Here is a 16,287-nt window from a genome sequence, read left to right on the forward strand (position 1 = left end):
AGTAGGCTCCATGCCTAATGTGGGGCTTGAACTCACAACCCTGAGATCAAGAGTCACATGCTCTACTCAATGAGACAGCCAGGTGCCCCATACCAGTTTCTCTTACTTGTTTCTTTTATTTGTTACAGCTTTTCAGTGGACTCTTAGGCTTCTTTGCATACATTAACACACTTCTGCAAATAATGAAACTTTTACCAACTCATTTCCAGTTTTTATATCTCTTATTTTTTTCTCTTATCTAATTGCTTTGGCCAGTATTGCCAACAGAATAATGTCAAATAATGTCAAATACTTATCTAATTGCTTTGGCCAGTATCACCAACAAATAATGTCAAATAAGCAAATAATGTCAAATAACAAATAATGTCAAATAATGTCAGTTTCATTTAAAAAACATTTAAAAATTTTAAATGTTTCTATATTCCCCCCCTTTTTTAAAGACTTTATTTATTTATTTGACAGAGACTGAGACACAGCGAGAGAGGGAACACAAGCAGGGGGAGTGGGAGAGGGAGAAGCAGGCCCCTCTTGGAGCAGGGAGCCCGATGCAGGGCTCGATCCCAGGACTCTGGGATCATGACCTGAGCCAAAGGCAGATGCCCAATGACTGACCACCCAGGTGCCCCTATATCCTCCCTGTTAAACTTGATGACGACTTTCAGATTAAAAGAGATGTTAGGAATGTATCTAATTCAAGATCCATTTCAACTTTGAGAGATTTAAAAAAACCAAGAATGGGTACTGAAATTATCAAACGAGTATTAACTCTTATCATATTACAAAATATTTAAAAGAATGTTTTTGGGAGTTAATTATGAAAATAAAACTTACACTAGATTATCTTCATTAAAGTCTGGCTGAAGATTCTCCAGAGGAAACAAAGATCTGAAATCAATTCCCATATTGAAAAACACAGCTGCTATATCAGATAATGATGGGATCCAGGGCCAAACTGGCGAATCACTGAAGGTATCTAGTTAATAGAAGAAAATATTTTATCCCAAATCCCAGGTTCACAAACACAGTTGCAGGGTGACAGTCTGCATGTGAAATATGGATTATGATGATTTTAGAGAAACGACATCTGGTAATGATATGTTAACGATATAGTTATTTAGAATGATCATATAGGAATTTTAGATTTTCAAGTAAATGAAGGAAATGACATTTATTAAAGTATCTGAGAGTGATGATGAATAAAAGTATAACTCAAGAAGTAACACACTTTGAAAAGACTGAAAATAACAACGGTAATATACCAACTACTCCTAACACAGAAAGACTTTACCATCTTCAGGGCCCATATAGTCTCAATCCCCAAAACAAGTGAAAGGTGTAAATCACAATGCTTGTTTCATTATAAGGGATCTCAAAGGTGAGAAAACAACTGTTACATTTTTGGAGTACTTTCAGTCTCCTCAGTGCACAATCAGTACAATACTTGTTCACCAATAAGTCAGTTAAAGTTAATTGGCTAAATAAATACCAAACTTGCAATTATTTCCATTTACCCAGAACAGTAACCCATGAGTTGGTAAATACTAGTTTAGGGCTGTCACTTGTAAGGTCTTATACCCTTTTTCTCTATGCAACTAGAAAAATACAGATACTCATTTTTGATTGGAGTTTCATGTCATTAAAGATTTTTAGATCACAAAAAATAATCTTTTATTCTGTATTTCTGAATATCCTAAATGTTTAGCAATACGAAAGAGACTGTGTACATAGCAACCAATAATTCACACAGCTAATCAGAGTAAATTCATATACTCACCATTCCTAATTGTTATTTCCATCAATGTACTTAAAATCTGCACGGACACAATACAGTCTGTATGAACCGACATCATCTGCCAAAGTAGGTAAGAGTATTAAAAAAGAAAGAAAATGAGCATTTACTACTTGCCAGGCATATATAAAGGTATTTTATGTGTATTTTCTTTAAAATGTATTTTATATGCATTTCATTTTAATACTTACAATAACCTTATGAAGTGGTCATACATTACACATGAGCAGACAGGCTCAGAGAGATTAAAATACCTAATGTAATACATGAGGAGTTGGAACTTATAATTCAGGTCTAATTCTAAAATCAGGGCCCTTTCCATTCTAACATGCTGTTTTTACAACTTTTGTTTATATTAGACAAATGTAACATGAAAACTATCAAAAAATGCCTTTCTAGTTCATTTGTGCGATGAAATCCAAAAACCATAAAGGAAAAGGCTACTAGTTGATGACAGGCAAAAATCAAACCACAAACTAATAAAAATATTTGAAAAGATACAAATAAGCAAAATAATATATCAATATACTATTTATTTACTTTTTATTTATTTTTTAAGATTTTATTTTATTTTAATTTTTTAAAGATTTTATTTATTTATTTGACAGAGAGAGACAGTGAAAGCAGGAACACAAGCAGGGGGAGTGGGAGAGGGAGAAGCAGGCTTCCCGCTGAGCAGGGAGCCCGATGCGGGACTCGATCCCAGGACCCTGGGATCATGACCCGAGCTGAAGGCAGACGCTTAACAACTGAGCCACCCAGGCACCAGAGAGAGCAAGCACAAGCACAGGGAGTGGCAGGCAGAGACAGAAGCAGGCTCCCAGCTGAGCAGGGAGCCCAATGCAGAACTCGATCCCAGGACTGTGGGATCATGACCTAAGCCAAAGGCAGAAGGTCCAATGGACTGAGGCACCCAGGTGTCCCTATCAATATACTTTTTAAAAGATGTTTAATATCACTAGTAATCAAAGAAATGCAAAGAGAAGTGATAAACTGTCATTAGCTTTTCAAAAGAAGCTTGACTTTGGGCAGCTGGGTGGCTCAGTTGGTTAAGCATCTGCCTTCGGCTCAGGCCCTGATCCGTCCTGGGATGGAGCCCTGCATGGAGCTCCCTGCTCAGCTGGGAGCCTGCTTCTCCCTCTCCTCCCCACCACCCCACTTGTGCTTGTTCTCTGAAATAAATCTTAAAAAAAGAAAAAAAAAAGAGAAGCTTGACTTTAAGATTGTTAATGATCAAGAACATAACGCCAGTGTTCATAAGAGTACTAGGAAAGAGGCAGCATGCCCAGTGTTAAGTATAATTTGGTAAAATTTAAAAAGTAATTTGGTAATATTTATGCAAAGTTATTGTCCTTATATTTTCATCTAGTTAGCCTTTTTACATACAGAAATTTATATGCAGAGGCATACAATTAATATAATTTTACAAAACCATTTTTTGGGAAAAAATTCTCAAGTTAAAAAAAACATTTTAAAGAATCATATGATGGGCACCTGGGTGGTGGCTCAGCTGGTTAAGCATCCAACTCTTGATTTTGGCTCAGGTCATGATCTCAGGGCTCTGAGATCAAGCCCTGTGTCAGGTTCCCGCTCAGCAGGGAGTCTCCTGGAGATTCTCTCTCCCCCTGCTTGCATTTGCATGCACACTCTAATAAATAAATCTTTAAAAAAAAAGAATCATATGATGTATCGAAGGTAATTTTAAAGTGGTTTAGTAGGGGAAAACATTTCTCTTTCCTTTTTGCTTTGGAGCTGTAGATTATGATTACAGTAAATTTAAATCTAAAATGTAAGGGAGATTAACCCAAACTCTGGTTTCAATCAGGCATATCTGTGTCATTGTATGTTTGTATTTGCATCATTTGTATGTTTGTGCCATTTTCAAAATCAACCTGTGTCAAAAAAGTCTGTTATTATATTTTGCCACTAGGGGGAAGCACCATCCAAAGGCATGCTGGAAACAGGACAAGTTTTGGTAACAATCTTTTTTGGGTAATAATAATTCTAAGGTGGGTAACCCAGTACTTGGGAGATAATTAAATAAATGTGTAAAGAGGTGCATATAACAATCTGATGTCTATCAACTGAGACTGGGTTAAATAAATCATAGTCTAACACTACAAAAGAATTATATAAAGCCATTAAAAAGGATGACAACGTATCTATACTGACATGAAAACACTCAATAATTTGTTATCTGAAATAAACAAAACATAAAACAGCACATATTCTGTTTATATTGTCATACAGCAATCTATGTACATGCAGAGAACAATCTAGAAAACACTAAAATTTGATAGCCCCTGGAAACTGGGATGGCATTAAGCCTTTTTAAAAAATCTTTCCATTTTACTTGAACTTTTCACAATCAAATGCAAATTGCCTTTGCAAAAGTTTTTAAAAAGTAGTAAAGTGTCTTTCTAGTTTTACACTCATAAAAATCAGAAAAATGCAAACATTTTAATTACATTTTAACAATTAACCTACAAAAATTTAGGACCATAGATTTCATTCCATTTTTATGGTTGAATAATATTCCATTGTACAAGTGCGCATGTGTACATGTACATCTCTTCTATCCACTCATCTATTGATGGACACTTGGGCTGCTTGCTTCCATAATCTGGTTATTGTAAATAATGCTGCAATTAACACTGGGGTGTGTATATATCCTTCTGAATTAGTGTTTTTATATTCTTTGGGTAAGAAGGGTTAAAAAAAAATTAGAACCACAGCATTAAAATAAATTCTGACATACTTTATTTTTTTTTTTAAAGATTTTATTTATTTATTTGAGAGAGAGAATGAGAGAGAGAGAGCATGAGAGGGAGGAGGGTCAGAGGGAGACGCAGACTCCCTGCTGAGCAGGGAGCCCGATGTGGGACTCGATCCCGGGACTCCAGGATCATGACCTGAGCCGAAGGCAGTCACTCAACCAACTGAGCCACCCAGGCGCCCCTGACATGCTTTCTTAAAAAAGAAAAAATAGTCTGCTATTTTCTCTGCCTAGAATGGTCTTTTACCACACAGTGGCACGGCTCACTCCATTACTTTCTTCTCTTCTCTTTACTCAGACCTCACCTTACCAATAAGGCCCTCATCATTAATTATCTTATATACATATTCAAAAAAGCAAGCTTTTTTCCCCACCCTGATACTTCTCTGTGTCTACCATAGCCTACTATTTCCTCCTAGCACTTACCATCTGACATAATAGATCTCTAAATATGCATTTACACACATACCCATTTACTATCTCTATAGTACTAGACTGTGGCTTTCATGAGATCAGAAATGTAGATTTTTTCATTGCTGTTCTCTTCAGTACCTGGCCACAGGTGGCACTCTTATGAAAAAAATGAATAAATGGCTAAACTGGAATATCTAGTTCTTGCCAAATATGAGATTGTTTGAAATGCTATCTTAAAGCCCAGAATAGAAACTCATGTTTTTCCCACTTCTCACTTCATACAATACTCATATTTTTTAATAGTCATATTTTTTGATGCCACTGATATTTCTAAAGCTACCATGCAGATAATATAAAAACTTAGATAATTAAGTGGATTTAAGAATTAAACATTATTGGGGAAAAGAAACATTTGGTTGCAGATATATATATATCTGCACACACACACGCACACACAAATGGGAAAATTTTGGTATACAAGTCAAATCCTAAAAATACATATGCAAGAATCTCCATAAAAATGGGACAAAAAAATATTTTAGAAAACCCCCCACTAAACCCGCTCCCCTCCCCTCCCAAAAAAAACAGGTAACGTAAGAATGAGAAGAACTCTTCTAAAACTAACCATGATAGGGCGCCTGGGTGGCTCAGTTGGTTAAGCGACTGCCTTTGGCTCAGGTCATGATCCTGGAGTCCTGGGATCGAGTCCCACATCGGGCTCCCTGCTCAGCAGGAAGTCTGCTTCTCCCTCTGACCCTCTTCCCTCTTGTGCTCTCTATCTCTCATTCTCTCTCTCTCAAATAAATAAATAAAATCTTTAAAAAATAAAAATAAAAAAAATAAAACTAACCATGATAATGATTTACCAGTGGGATGAAATGTCTTAGGCACAATTAACATTACTATCGCGCACACGATCTGCATTAGCATTTCCTTTATAATCTCTTCACATGGACTCTTTTTGCCTCATTTTAACCCACTGAAATCATAGGTTTGATGTGCTGTTTTTTTTCCTCTAGTAATGTGCAAATATGATATTTTAACTTTGTTTTTGACTAGGAAATGCAGTAGGAGACAACTATATTCCCCAAACATTTCTCTTACCCGAAACAGCCACTTTAACACAGGTACAGGACACTGGACATAGTGATAAGCAGAGGTAAGAAAGCCTTGTGTTGTCAAAAAAATCTGATCTGTTTTTCCTGATCTGAAAAAATAAAATGAAATCAATGACTGTTACTTTCATAGTAAGAAACTGCTACCACCACATGTGACATAATCAGGGAAATGAGCAAGCACACCATCCTCAGTCCTTAGAGGTGGACTCTACTCCAATATGGATCGGTTACTCATAAAGGAAATTCAAGTGATGGCCTAAAGCTGATCCAGTCTGTTGGCCTGTTTCCGGATATATCTGGTGGATAAATTTACATTAGCTGGCAGTGTTGAGAAAGCCCCTATTAAGTCTCAGGGCATTGTCTGCTTTTGTCAGCTTGGGTTTGTACTTCCATAAAACTCAGCACCAGAATTAATGGGATTTCTCTGCATCTGAGATAATCATGCCCTGAGAGAAATTAGACCAATTTGGGCACTGTGGTATAGACTGCTAGTTGCCCATCCCAACATCTATTCTTGCCTTTCCTCTTGGCAACTGAACCCTGACTTTTAGCTGGGTACGCTGGCTCTGCCTGAAATAAAAACTATTTCCCAGCCTTCCTTGTAACTAGGCGTGATCATGTTGACTAAGCTCTATCCAACTAACCATTAAGTAGAAATGTGTGGGATTTCTGGGAATTTTAAGGTAAAGGGCTGGAGTACCAGCAGCACCTGAAGCAACCAGGTGCTTAAGATGGTGGAGAAGAAAGATTATATGGTGAAACACCAGCCCTGGACTTCCTACCTGTGAACTTCTTTCACATAAGAAAGAAATATACTTCTTACTTTAAGCCCCTATTATTTTGACAGTTGCTGTTATTATATGCTGATCTTAATCCTAATAAAGGCATGTAATACGCCAAGGAACTATCTTACACTGTTTCCTATAATTAAATAATAAACACAAAAAGCAATAGTTAATAAGAAGGATTAGAAAACTGGATAGGTCATAATAGAAATTAACCTTTTAGAAGATTATGTCAGTTAGAAATCTTTTAGGGTAATTTTTATATAAGAAAAAGCAAAATGTTTTTCTATTTTTCTACTTACTTAAGAATAAGCTTTTCTACAGCGCTCTGTCCTATAAAACCAGAGTCTCTTAAATCCAAGGTATACTGATTGAAAATTTTTCCGGAATTGAGGAAATTAAATATTTCTTCACCTGGGTGATGATCAGGAATAGCATCAATTGTAACTGAAAATTTCTTTAGAAATTCCCTGGAATAAAAAAAGTTATTGAATATCAAATAGTTATATTGCATATGGTTTTGTGTTTAAAGGTTGGGTGCAAAGAAAACTTTTCTTAGGACCAATGTTAACCCCAGATAAGAAGACCAGCATGAGAACATGTGTGTTGTTCCTCCCACTTTTTGCTAGTAGTTAGCCCAAAGCCATTAAATGGGTCTGTGTGAAAAGAAACAATAACCAGGAGGAAAAAGATGTAACTTGGCCTTAACATTTGTCCTTCAAATCCATCAGAGATGGATTAGAAAACCATCACAGATTACTCATAAAGTATATAACCATCAATGGTTCATTTATTTCACAAGAACAAAATTAAAAAAATATAAACTTAATAGGGTATACATTATGAAAAATGCTAGACCTGTGCTCTTCTAAGAGGCCATCCTCATCATCTGTACTGTCTTGATCTCCAATTCTGATGGGGGATTTAATACCTCGGCCCTGCCTTATGTCTTCCTGTAGCTGCTTCTGCAGTTCATCTAGCCTGAGAATTGAAAGAAATGTTACAGAAAATGGTTTACTCTAAAAATAATCTTTAGTTTATGTCTAAAAGCAGCACCAAAAAACAAAACAACCCCCCAAACCCAACCTCTTATTAATAAGTACCTTGTTATATGACAAACTTTGATGCACTACAGACAAATTATGTCTTCCCAAACATCATGATGTATAACAGACTTTTACCCAGCTACTGGTATGGTATTAGAATAGTGTTCCTTCACATAGAAGACTTGAATATTTCTTTACAGCTAGGACTTCAAGAATGATATCCAAATCATTTAGAGAAAGGGGAAGGAAAAATGGCAAAGAATAATTTGATTATCCCCTTGAATCTTTAATGCTCATTTGACTTCTAGTAGAACAACAAACTGATGTTAATTAGTCTTTCTAGCACCAGTAGTCATTATCATTGTTATCATCATTATCATCACAATACCTAACACTGAGCCCTTACCATGGGACAGGCACTGTACTGAGAACTTTATGTATTAAATCTTTCAACCCTCACAAGGACCCCATGTAGTTTATTATTACCGATTTCATACATGAGGAAACAAACATTAGGAATGCTAACTTGCTCAAGCTCACAATGCAAGGAGCTGGGATTCAAAGCCAGAGAGTCTAGCTCTGGAGTCTTTGCTTATACTGCTTGCCAAGATTAAGTTATTTTAATCAAGGTCTTTATTCCTAACTCCAGCCCCACTACGTGACTGGTAAATGTACTGCTCTACCAATACAGAAAAGAGTCAATCATCAGATCAAACTAGCATCTCTGCCTCTGGTCTGTGCAGTGTTCATTTTAAATAAACAACTTCAGATCTGACATTACAAATCACATGAATTCATGAAATGTTTAAAGAATTTTACAGTAGAGACAATTTCTCTAAATTCAGAAAGGGGAACACTTCTAATTGTATTTCCTATGGTTAGCTAACTGATCTATCAAGTTTGAGACACATATATACCAACTTCAAGTCAGTTGAGCTTTTTTTTTAAAGATTTTATTATTTATTTATTTGAGAGAGCGAGAATGAGAGAGAGAGAGAAAGAGCACATGAGAGGGGGGAGGGTCAGAGGGAGAAGCAGACTCCCCGCTGAGCAGGGAGCCCGATGCGGGACTTGATCCCGGGACTCCAGGATCATGACCTGAGCTGAAGGCAGTCGCTTAACCAACTGAGCCACCCAGGTGCCGGAGCTTTTTTTTTTTTTTTAAGATTTTATTATTTATTTGAGGTAGAGAGAGAGCACAAGCAGGGGGACTGGCAGAGGGAGAGGGACAAGGAGACTCCCTGCTGAGCGGGGAGCCCCAAGTGGGGCCTGATCCAATCCCAAGACCCCGAGATCATGACCTAAGCCAAAGTCAGAAGCTTAACCAACTAAGCCACCCAGGCGCCCCAAGTCAGTTGAGCTTTTAGTGAAGTTCTGTGGACTAGTTTTGAGGATATTTCTTAAATAAGGAAGGTATTTTCCCCCTCATTAGCAAAAGTAGTTTACAACTAGTGACAAATTTTATCAGGTCCATTATGATCCTCAAACTTTTTGATTTCTGTGTGTGTGTGTGTGTGTGTGTGTGTGTGTGTGTGTGAGAGAGAGAGAGAGAGAGAGAGAGAGAGAGAGAGAGCCAGAGACAGAAAGAGAGAGAAACATTAATTCTAAACTTCTTCAAGAGTAACTTGATGTAGAAATACCGTGTGTGGCTATGCTGGTTTCAAAATTTGGACTACATGAACATAAGAATGTTAAAAAAAAAATTCTATGCAAACAAAAAACCCCCACACAACTCAATTAAAAAACGGGCAAGGGGCACCTGGATGGCTCAGTTGATTTAAGTGTCCGTCTTTGGCTCAGGTCATGATCCTGGGGTCCTGGGACTGAGCCTCACATGGGGCTCCATGCTCAGCAGGGAATCTGCTTCTCCTTCTCCCTCTGCCCCTTCCCCCTCTTGTGCTCTCTCTCAAATAAATCAATAAAATCTTAAAAAAAACATGGGCAAAGATCTGAATAGACATTTCTCCAAAGAAGCTATACAAATGGCCAATAAGGACATGAAAAGATGATCAACATCATTTGTTATTAAGAAAGTGAAAATCAAAACCATAATGAGGTACCACTCCACTTCATATTCATTAGGATGACTATGATCAAAAAAACCAGAAAATATCAAGTGTTGGTGAGGATGTGGAAAAACTAGAATCCTTGTGCACTGCTGATGGGCATGTAAAATGGTGCAGCCACTATGGAAAACAGTACAGCAGTTCCTCAAAATATTATGTATAGAATCACTGTATGGTCCAGGATTCCACTTCTGGGAATATACCAACCCAAAAGAATTGAGTGGGGACTTGAAGAGATATTTGTACACCCTTGTTCACAGCAGCAATACTTCCAATAGCCAAAAACAGAAGCAACACAAGTGTCCATCAAAGGATGAATGGATAAATAAAATGTGCTATATATACATACAATGGAGTATTATTCAGCCTTAAAAGGGAAGGAAATTCTGACACATGCTACAACACGGACAAACCTTGAAGACACTATGCTAACTAAAATAAGCCAGTACAAATGGAAAAATACTGTACTATTTCATTTATATGAGGTACCTAGAATAGTTAATTTCATAGAGACAGAAAGTAGAAAGGTAGTTGCCAAGGGCTGGGGGAAGAGGAGGATGGGAAGTTATTGTTTATTGAGTATGGAATTTCAGTTAGGGAAGCTGAAAAGAAGTTCTGAAGATGGATGGTGGTGGTGGTTGCACAACAAGGTGAACGTACTTAATGCCACTGAACTGCAAACTTAAAAATGATTAGAATGGTAAATTAAATTCTATATATTTTATCACAATTAAAAAATACACACAAAAAACTCTGCCCACACTTTCTGATCAAGAATCTCAGCTACCAGTTAGATTCTGGTTGTGGTAAGCAGAAAGGAATTTGTATTATTACGGTAATGCAGTAAACCATAAAAACCTGATGTTCTGACCCCACCTGTGAACGAGAATATTTTATTTCTAACAAAGTTGACAATAAAACTAGCACAAAATGCATGCTAATTTCTCATAACTTTTAAAGGAAAATTAAAAGCCAGCCACACAAACAAGCAGTATGTTAAAGTTAGCAAGGTAGTCATGATGCTAACTAACCTTTGAGTGTCTTCCATCTCCTTCACTAGACGTTCTAAAGTATTTGTGTATGTTCCACTATGAACATGTTCCTAAAACAAGAAGAAAATTTAGGAATACTTTATAACATATCTTAGAAGAATTGGGATTTCTTATATAAGTTATTCAGAGTACTAAAGAATATTGTCTATGTCAATAACCTCGGCCAGGAGGATACCTTTCTTAGAGAATTTTTACCATCATGCTTTAAATCTAGTATTTTGTACTGCAGGCAATTTGATTTTACCATTTATTAGGAAAGGCACTACTTATAAAACCCTGCCAGCCTTAGGAACTGACTGCGAACACCCAAGGGCTCCATGGCTACCCTGTCTTTATTTTTAAATTCTATTTTAATGGAATCAAACTAATTTTTCGGTGTTACCATGGAACATTAATACCTTCCCCACCAAATTTTACAGACATATTAGAATTTAATGCAGCTTATTCCCAAGATAGAATGAAGCACTTTATAAATAAAATTGCACACCACAATTAACAACATTTCTACACTCTACCTTCATTTACAGCAGTGGTCTCCAAAGCAGGGGGTGTGCAAGGTGATCCATTGGGGTGCAGGAAGAAAATAATAGAACTTCTATTTATATGGAACTTCTATAGAAACTCCAGTAGAACTTAGTCTATAGTAACTTCTATATAACTTCTATAGGAAAATACTTTTTTCTTCTTCCTTTTAAATTCTGTTTTTGCATATGCTTTAGAAAGTACACAGTAGTATAGTGGTACATGTATATAATCTATAAGTATACATATATATTGGAGTACATGCTTAAAAATTTTTTACTAATAGAAGTGTGTGTGATCAAAAAAGTTTGGAGACCACTGATTTACAGTAATAAAGCTAAAGATATGGGAAATCCATTAACCAAACAAGAACTATACCAGTTTCAGTCCAATTATGAATCATAACAAATACTAAGTTTTCAAATAAGTTCTAGCAATTTATCCCTCTTTCACTAATCCATCCATCTTTCCCTCTTCAAGTAAAAATAAATGTCACAGCACTACTTACTGTATAGTCTGATGACTGAGATCTAAGCCCCTTGGAAAGAGCAGGAGGCTTTCCTGTAGTTGCAGGAGTCTGATTGAAGTTCAAAGCCATTATTTCTTCCAGTGATTTTAATGTTTCCTCTTCCTCATCACTGTCTAGGTTGTAACCTAAACTTTCTTCATCACTATCAAAATCACCCCTTAGTTTTCTTTTCAGTGCATTGCTACCTGCATTGGAATTTCCTGAACTCTCTTTATCTGAAGGGGCTTTATCTGAAGGTGCTGTAGGGCTTGGGATACATGGCACAACTTCCAAAGCTGCTGGGGGAGACTTTGTAGGAGTGCCATATTCCGAATGCAAAGATCCCCCAGAAATTTTCCCTGAAGATACATTAGAATCAGCTTTATCAGTCTTTGCTTTGTGTTCCTTGTGTTTGGAGGACTCTGTAGAATGCCCAGAACATTCTTTAGATGAGGAACGCTCTTTTTCTTTTTTAGGAACTGGAAGAGTGCAATTTTTAGCATTTAATGGTACCCGGGAGGAACCAGCACTTGGAACATGGGAAAGTAAAGGTAGAAGTTTTGTCTCCTTTGATGCCACAGAGCTAGCAGTTTTATTTTTCTGAAAGTTGCTAGCTTTTTTAACTGCAGACTTTTCCTGAGGTAAAGATAAGTGGGGTTTCTGCATCTTAGTCTCTTTGGTACTTGCCACACGGATTTGGTCACTATTCCTGGAAGAATGGTGGCCAGAATTTGAAGGTGCCAAGCCTCCAGAGGAGCGATCAATTTCTTCACTGGGTTCCTTGGATATATCTTCCAAGCGCAATACATCCCCAGGTGTCTTCAGTGCAATATGTTTTATAAATTTCTCTCTCTGATGTGGTCCGTCAGGACGCTTCTCAAGGAAGGACTCTTTTACTTTTGGCATTATAGATTCTCTTGTGCTTTTCAGATCTGAGTCCATAGAGTTCCTTTTTCTTTTGTCAGGGAACTTATTCTGCTTAGACCCTGCTAAAATTTAATTTTTGCCAGATTAGTGAAAAATATATTTTCCTATCTTAATAAAGTTTATTCAGTGAGTGTCTAGAACACTATGACAAAATGTTTAAATTGTAAAAGTTTAAAGGGAAAAATGAAGGGGGGGAATCGGAGGGGGAGACGAACCATGAGAGACGATGGACTCTGAGAAACAAACTGAGGGTTCTAGAGGGGAGGGAGGTGGGGTAATGGGTTAGCCTGGTGATGGGTATTAAAGAGGACGTGTATTGAATGGAGCACTGGGTGTTATATGCAAACAATGAGTCATGGAACACTACATCAAAAACTAATGATGTAATGTATGGTGATTAACATAATAAAATTTAAAAAAAGAAAAAAATTGTAAAAGTTTAGGCTGAGATCATTCAATATATGTGGGATAAGGAAAAAGAGGTAATACTACCATTTATTTATTAACTAATAAAATACTGGTGTCCAAATTTAAAGCTAATGACAATGCTCATTTTCATTCTAAAGCTGTTAAAAGTTTACTACCTAAACAAAATTCAAGGTATTGCTCCCCAAAACACAAAAGCTGCATATCTGTTATCATGGAAGGCAATTCCCTCAAAGTTCATATATTTTTTCTTAGACCAAGGACTATCTGATTCCAGAAATGTAATATTTTTTTTAAAGATTTTTATTTATTTATTTGACAGAGAGAGACACAGCGAGAGAGGGAACACAAACAGAGGGAGTATGAGAGGGAGAAGCAGACTCCTCGCTGAGCAAGGAGCCCGATGTGGGGCTCGATCCCAGGACCCTGAGATCATGACCCGAGCCAAAGGCAGATGCTTAACCGACTGAGCCACCCAGGAGCCCCTGGAAATGTAATACTTCTACATTTAAATTTATAGCACCTTAAAATACATATACGATAACTAGTTGAAGGCAGACATTATTTTAATTTCCCAATTAAGAAAATCCACCCAAGTCTTTCTCCCCAGTGTTTAATTGTTTATTCCTTCCTGTGTATCCTTCTAGTCTTTAGCTGTGTTGAGTTGTGGTTGAATTGTGGCTCCCAAAATGATACACTTAAGTCCTAACTCCCAGAATCTCAGAATGCGATTTTAATAAGAAATAGGGTCTTTACAGGGGTAGTCAAGTTAAAATAAAGTCATTAAGGTGGGTCCTAATCCAGTTATGACTGGTGTCCTCAGAAAAAGGGGCAATCTGCAGTCTTGAGCTCTTTTATATATATATTTTTAAGATTATTTATTTATTTGACAGAGAGAAACACTAGTAGGCAGAGAGGCAGGCAGAGGGAGAAGCAGGCTCCCGGCTGAGCAGGGAGCCCCATGCGGGACTCGATCCCAGGACCCTGGGATCATGACCCGAGCCGAAGGCAGCCGCTTAACTGACTGAGCCACTTACACTATCATGTCATGAATTCACAGAGAATGTACTACAGCAACTCTGGCTCCTTTCCATTGGTTCTCACAAAATGTACTTTTCTGGGCGGAGCAGGCTGGCATTTTAGTTGAACCTAAATACCCTTCTCTTTGGCTTCCTTCAAAAGGGGAAATTTGGACATGGAGACAGATTTGAAGAGGGAAGATGACGTGAAAACACACAAGGAAGGGGTGCCTGGGTGGCTCAGTTGGTTAAGCATCTGCCTTTGGCCCAGGTCATGATCTCAGGGTCCTGGAACTGAGCCCCGAGTTGGGCTCCCTGCTCAGTGGGGAGTCTGCTTCTCCCTCTCTCTCTCTTTGCCCCTCCCCCCGCTTGTGTGCGTGTGCTCTCTCTCAAATAAATAAATAAAATCTTAAGAATTGTTGAGAGAGAGCATGCCTCTGCTGATAACCTTAATTTTGGATTTCTAGCTTCTAGAACCATGAGAAAATAAATTACTATTGTTTTAAGCCACCTAAGTTTAGGAGCTCCATCCAGGAGAACTTTAATAAACCACATATACTTGAGTTAACCAGGTTTAAAAAATTTCCTATTGTGTTTAAAAATGTGACGTATCATTAATTAAAACCCACTAATCATTAAATATTACTATTTATATAATCAGTATTCCCCAAAATCAAGTTTTTCTCTGCACATGGGCAGATGTCCTCAAATCCTCAACAATTTGATTAAAACAACAACAAAATAACTCAAGAGGTAAGCAACTTTTTGGATAGCTTGATCAGAACATAATCTGAAAAATTCCATTTATAAACATGTAAAATCAATAAACAAATGCCTCTATCGCCATTTTTCTACAGACAGCTCCTATTACCTGAAGAAATCATTCCATGCCCACTCACTTTGCTGGGGTTAAATGTCTTGTAAAAAAGGACAGGGGTCCTTTACAGTATAAGATGAGAAATCAAGTAACTAAGAAAAAGACTTGGGGTGGACTTACACTGATTATTTTAAGTTTAGGATTTCAAAAAAGACAGCTAGAGAGCTGCCAGTTTGAGTTCTGTTCCATTTCCTAGAGAAGTTAATTTATATACAGCTAGACATGAGGAGAAATTTCTGATTTGTTCAGGTCTTCAATTTCGGAACAGGAGAGAAAACCTGTTTATGGGCAAAGTTTAGGAAAAATCAGCTTATTAAGAGCTTTTGACATCTAGAATTAGAGGAGGTTGAAATGGTACTGTGGGGAAGTTCCCCTTTTGCAAGCTCTCTAAAGCAGTGGGTTAACTGCAGAATTCTTTTTTGCACTGCTTGTACAAGCTGTAGACTGTTTAAGAACATTTCAAACAGCTGTTAATATATATAAAGGTAAGACAAGAGACTGAATTTGTAAATAGAAAAAAAGTAAAAATCCAACTGTCCATTAATAGGAGACTGGTTAGGGGCGCCTGGGTGGCTCAGCTGGTTAAGTGGCTGCCTTCGGCTAAGTTAATGATCCCAGAGTCCTGGGATCGAGTTCCGCATCGGGCTCCCTGCTCTTCGGGGAGCCTGCTTCTCCCCTGCCTGCTGCTCCCCCTGCTTGTGCTTGTGCTTGTGCTTGCCCTCTCCCTCTCCCCCATATCAAATAAATAAATAAAATCTTAAAAAAAAAGAAAAAAAATAGGAGATTGTTTACTAATTATAGAATAAACAAGGGATGGATTAATTTGGACCTCAGAATGCAGCCCAAGGACAGGATTCTGGAAGACTAAAGAGCTAAATGACTTTATCAACATTTCTGAAATCCTCTAACTTGTGTGTGATTATGTACATCATGATCACAACTGAGAAGTATAATAGCAATAA

The 16,287-nt window shown here is 37.4% G+C and overlaps 1 protein-coding gene across 4 annotated transcripts in view; it reads right to left on the reverse strand.

Annotated features, from left to right (window-relative positions):
• Positions 1-16,287, reverse strand: part of SLF2 (SMC5/6 complex localization factor 2) — a 47,776-nt gene that overhangs the window by 23,396 nt on the left and 8,093 nt on the right. For 2 of the 4 annotated variants that reach the window (XM_028098551.2, XM_028098550.2), the window contains exons 5-11: positions 12,077-13,065; positions 11,026-11,096; positions 7,741-7,863; positions 7,185-7,352; positions 6,084-6,186; positions 1,775-1,850; positions 832-973 (exon numbers count right to left, since the gene is read on the reverse strand). In XM_028098551.2, the coding sequence (XP_027954352.2) occupies positions 832-973; positions 1,775-1,850; positions 6,084-6,186; positions 7,185-7,352; positions 7,741-7,863; positions 11,026-11,096; positions 12,077-13,065 (1,672 nt within the window). The remainder of the gene's footprint in view (positions 1-831; positions 974-1,774; positions 1,851-6,083; positions 6,187-7,184; positions 7,353-7,740; positions 7,864-11,025; positions 11,097-12,076; positions 13,066-16,287) is intronic. The other 2 variants (XM_028098552.2, XM_028098553.2) reach the window with 2 other exon arrangements.

Source organism: Eumetopias jubatus, unplaced genomic scaffold (assembly GCF_037043125.1).
Source record: "Eumetopias jubatus isolate StellerSeaLion01/CBP00866 unplaced genomic scaffold, mEumJub1_p1.0 scaffold_17, whole genome shotgun sequence".
NCBI classification, from domain to species: domain Eukaryota; kingdom Metazoa; phylum Chordata; class Mammalia; order Carnivora; family Otariidae; genus Eumetopias; species Eumetopias jubatus.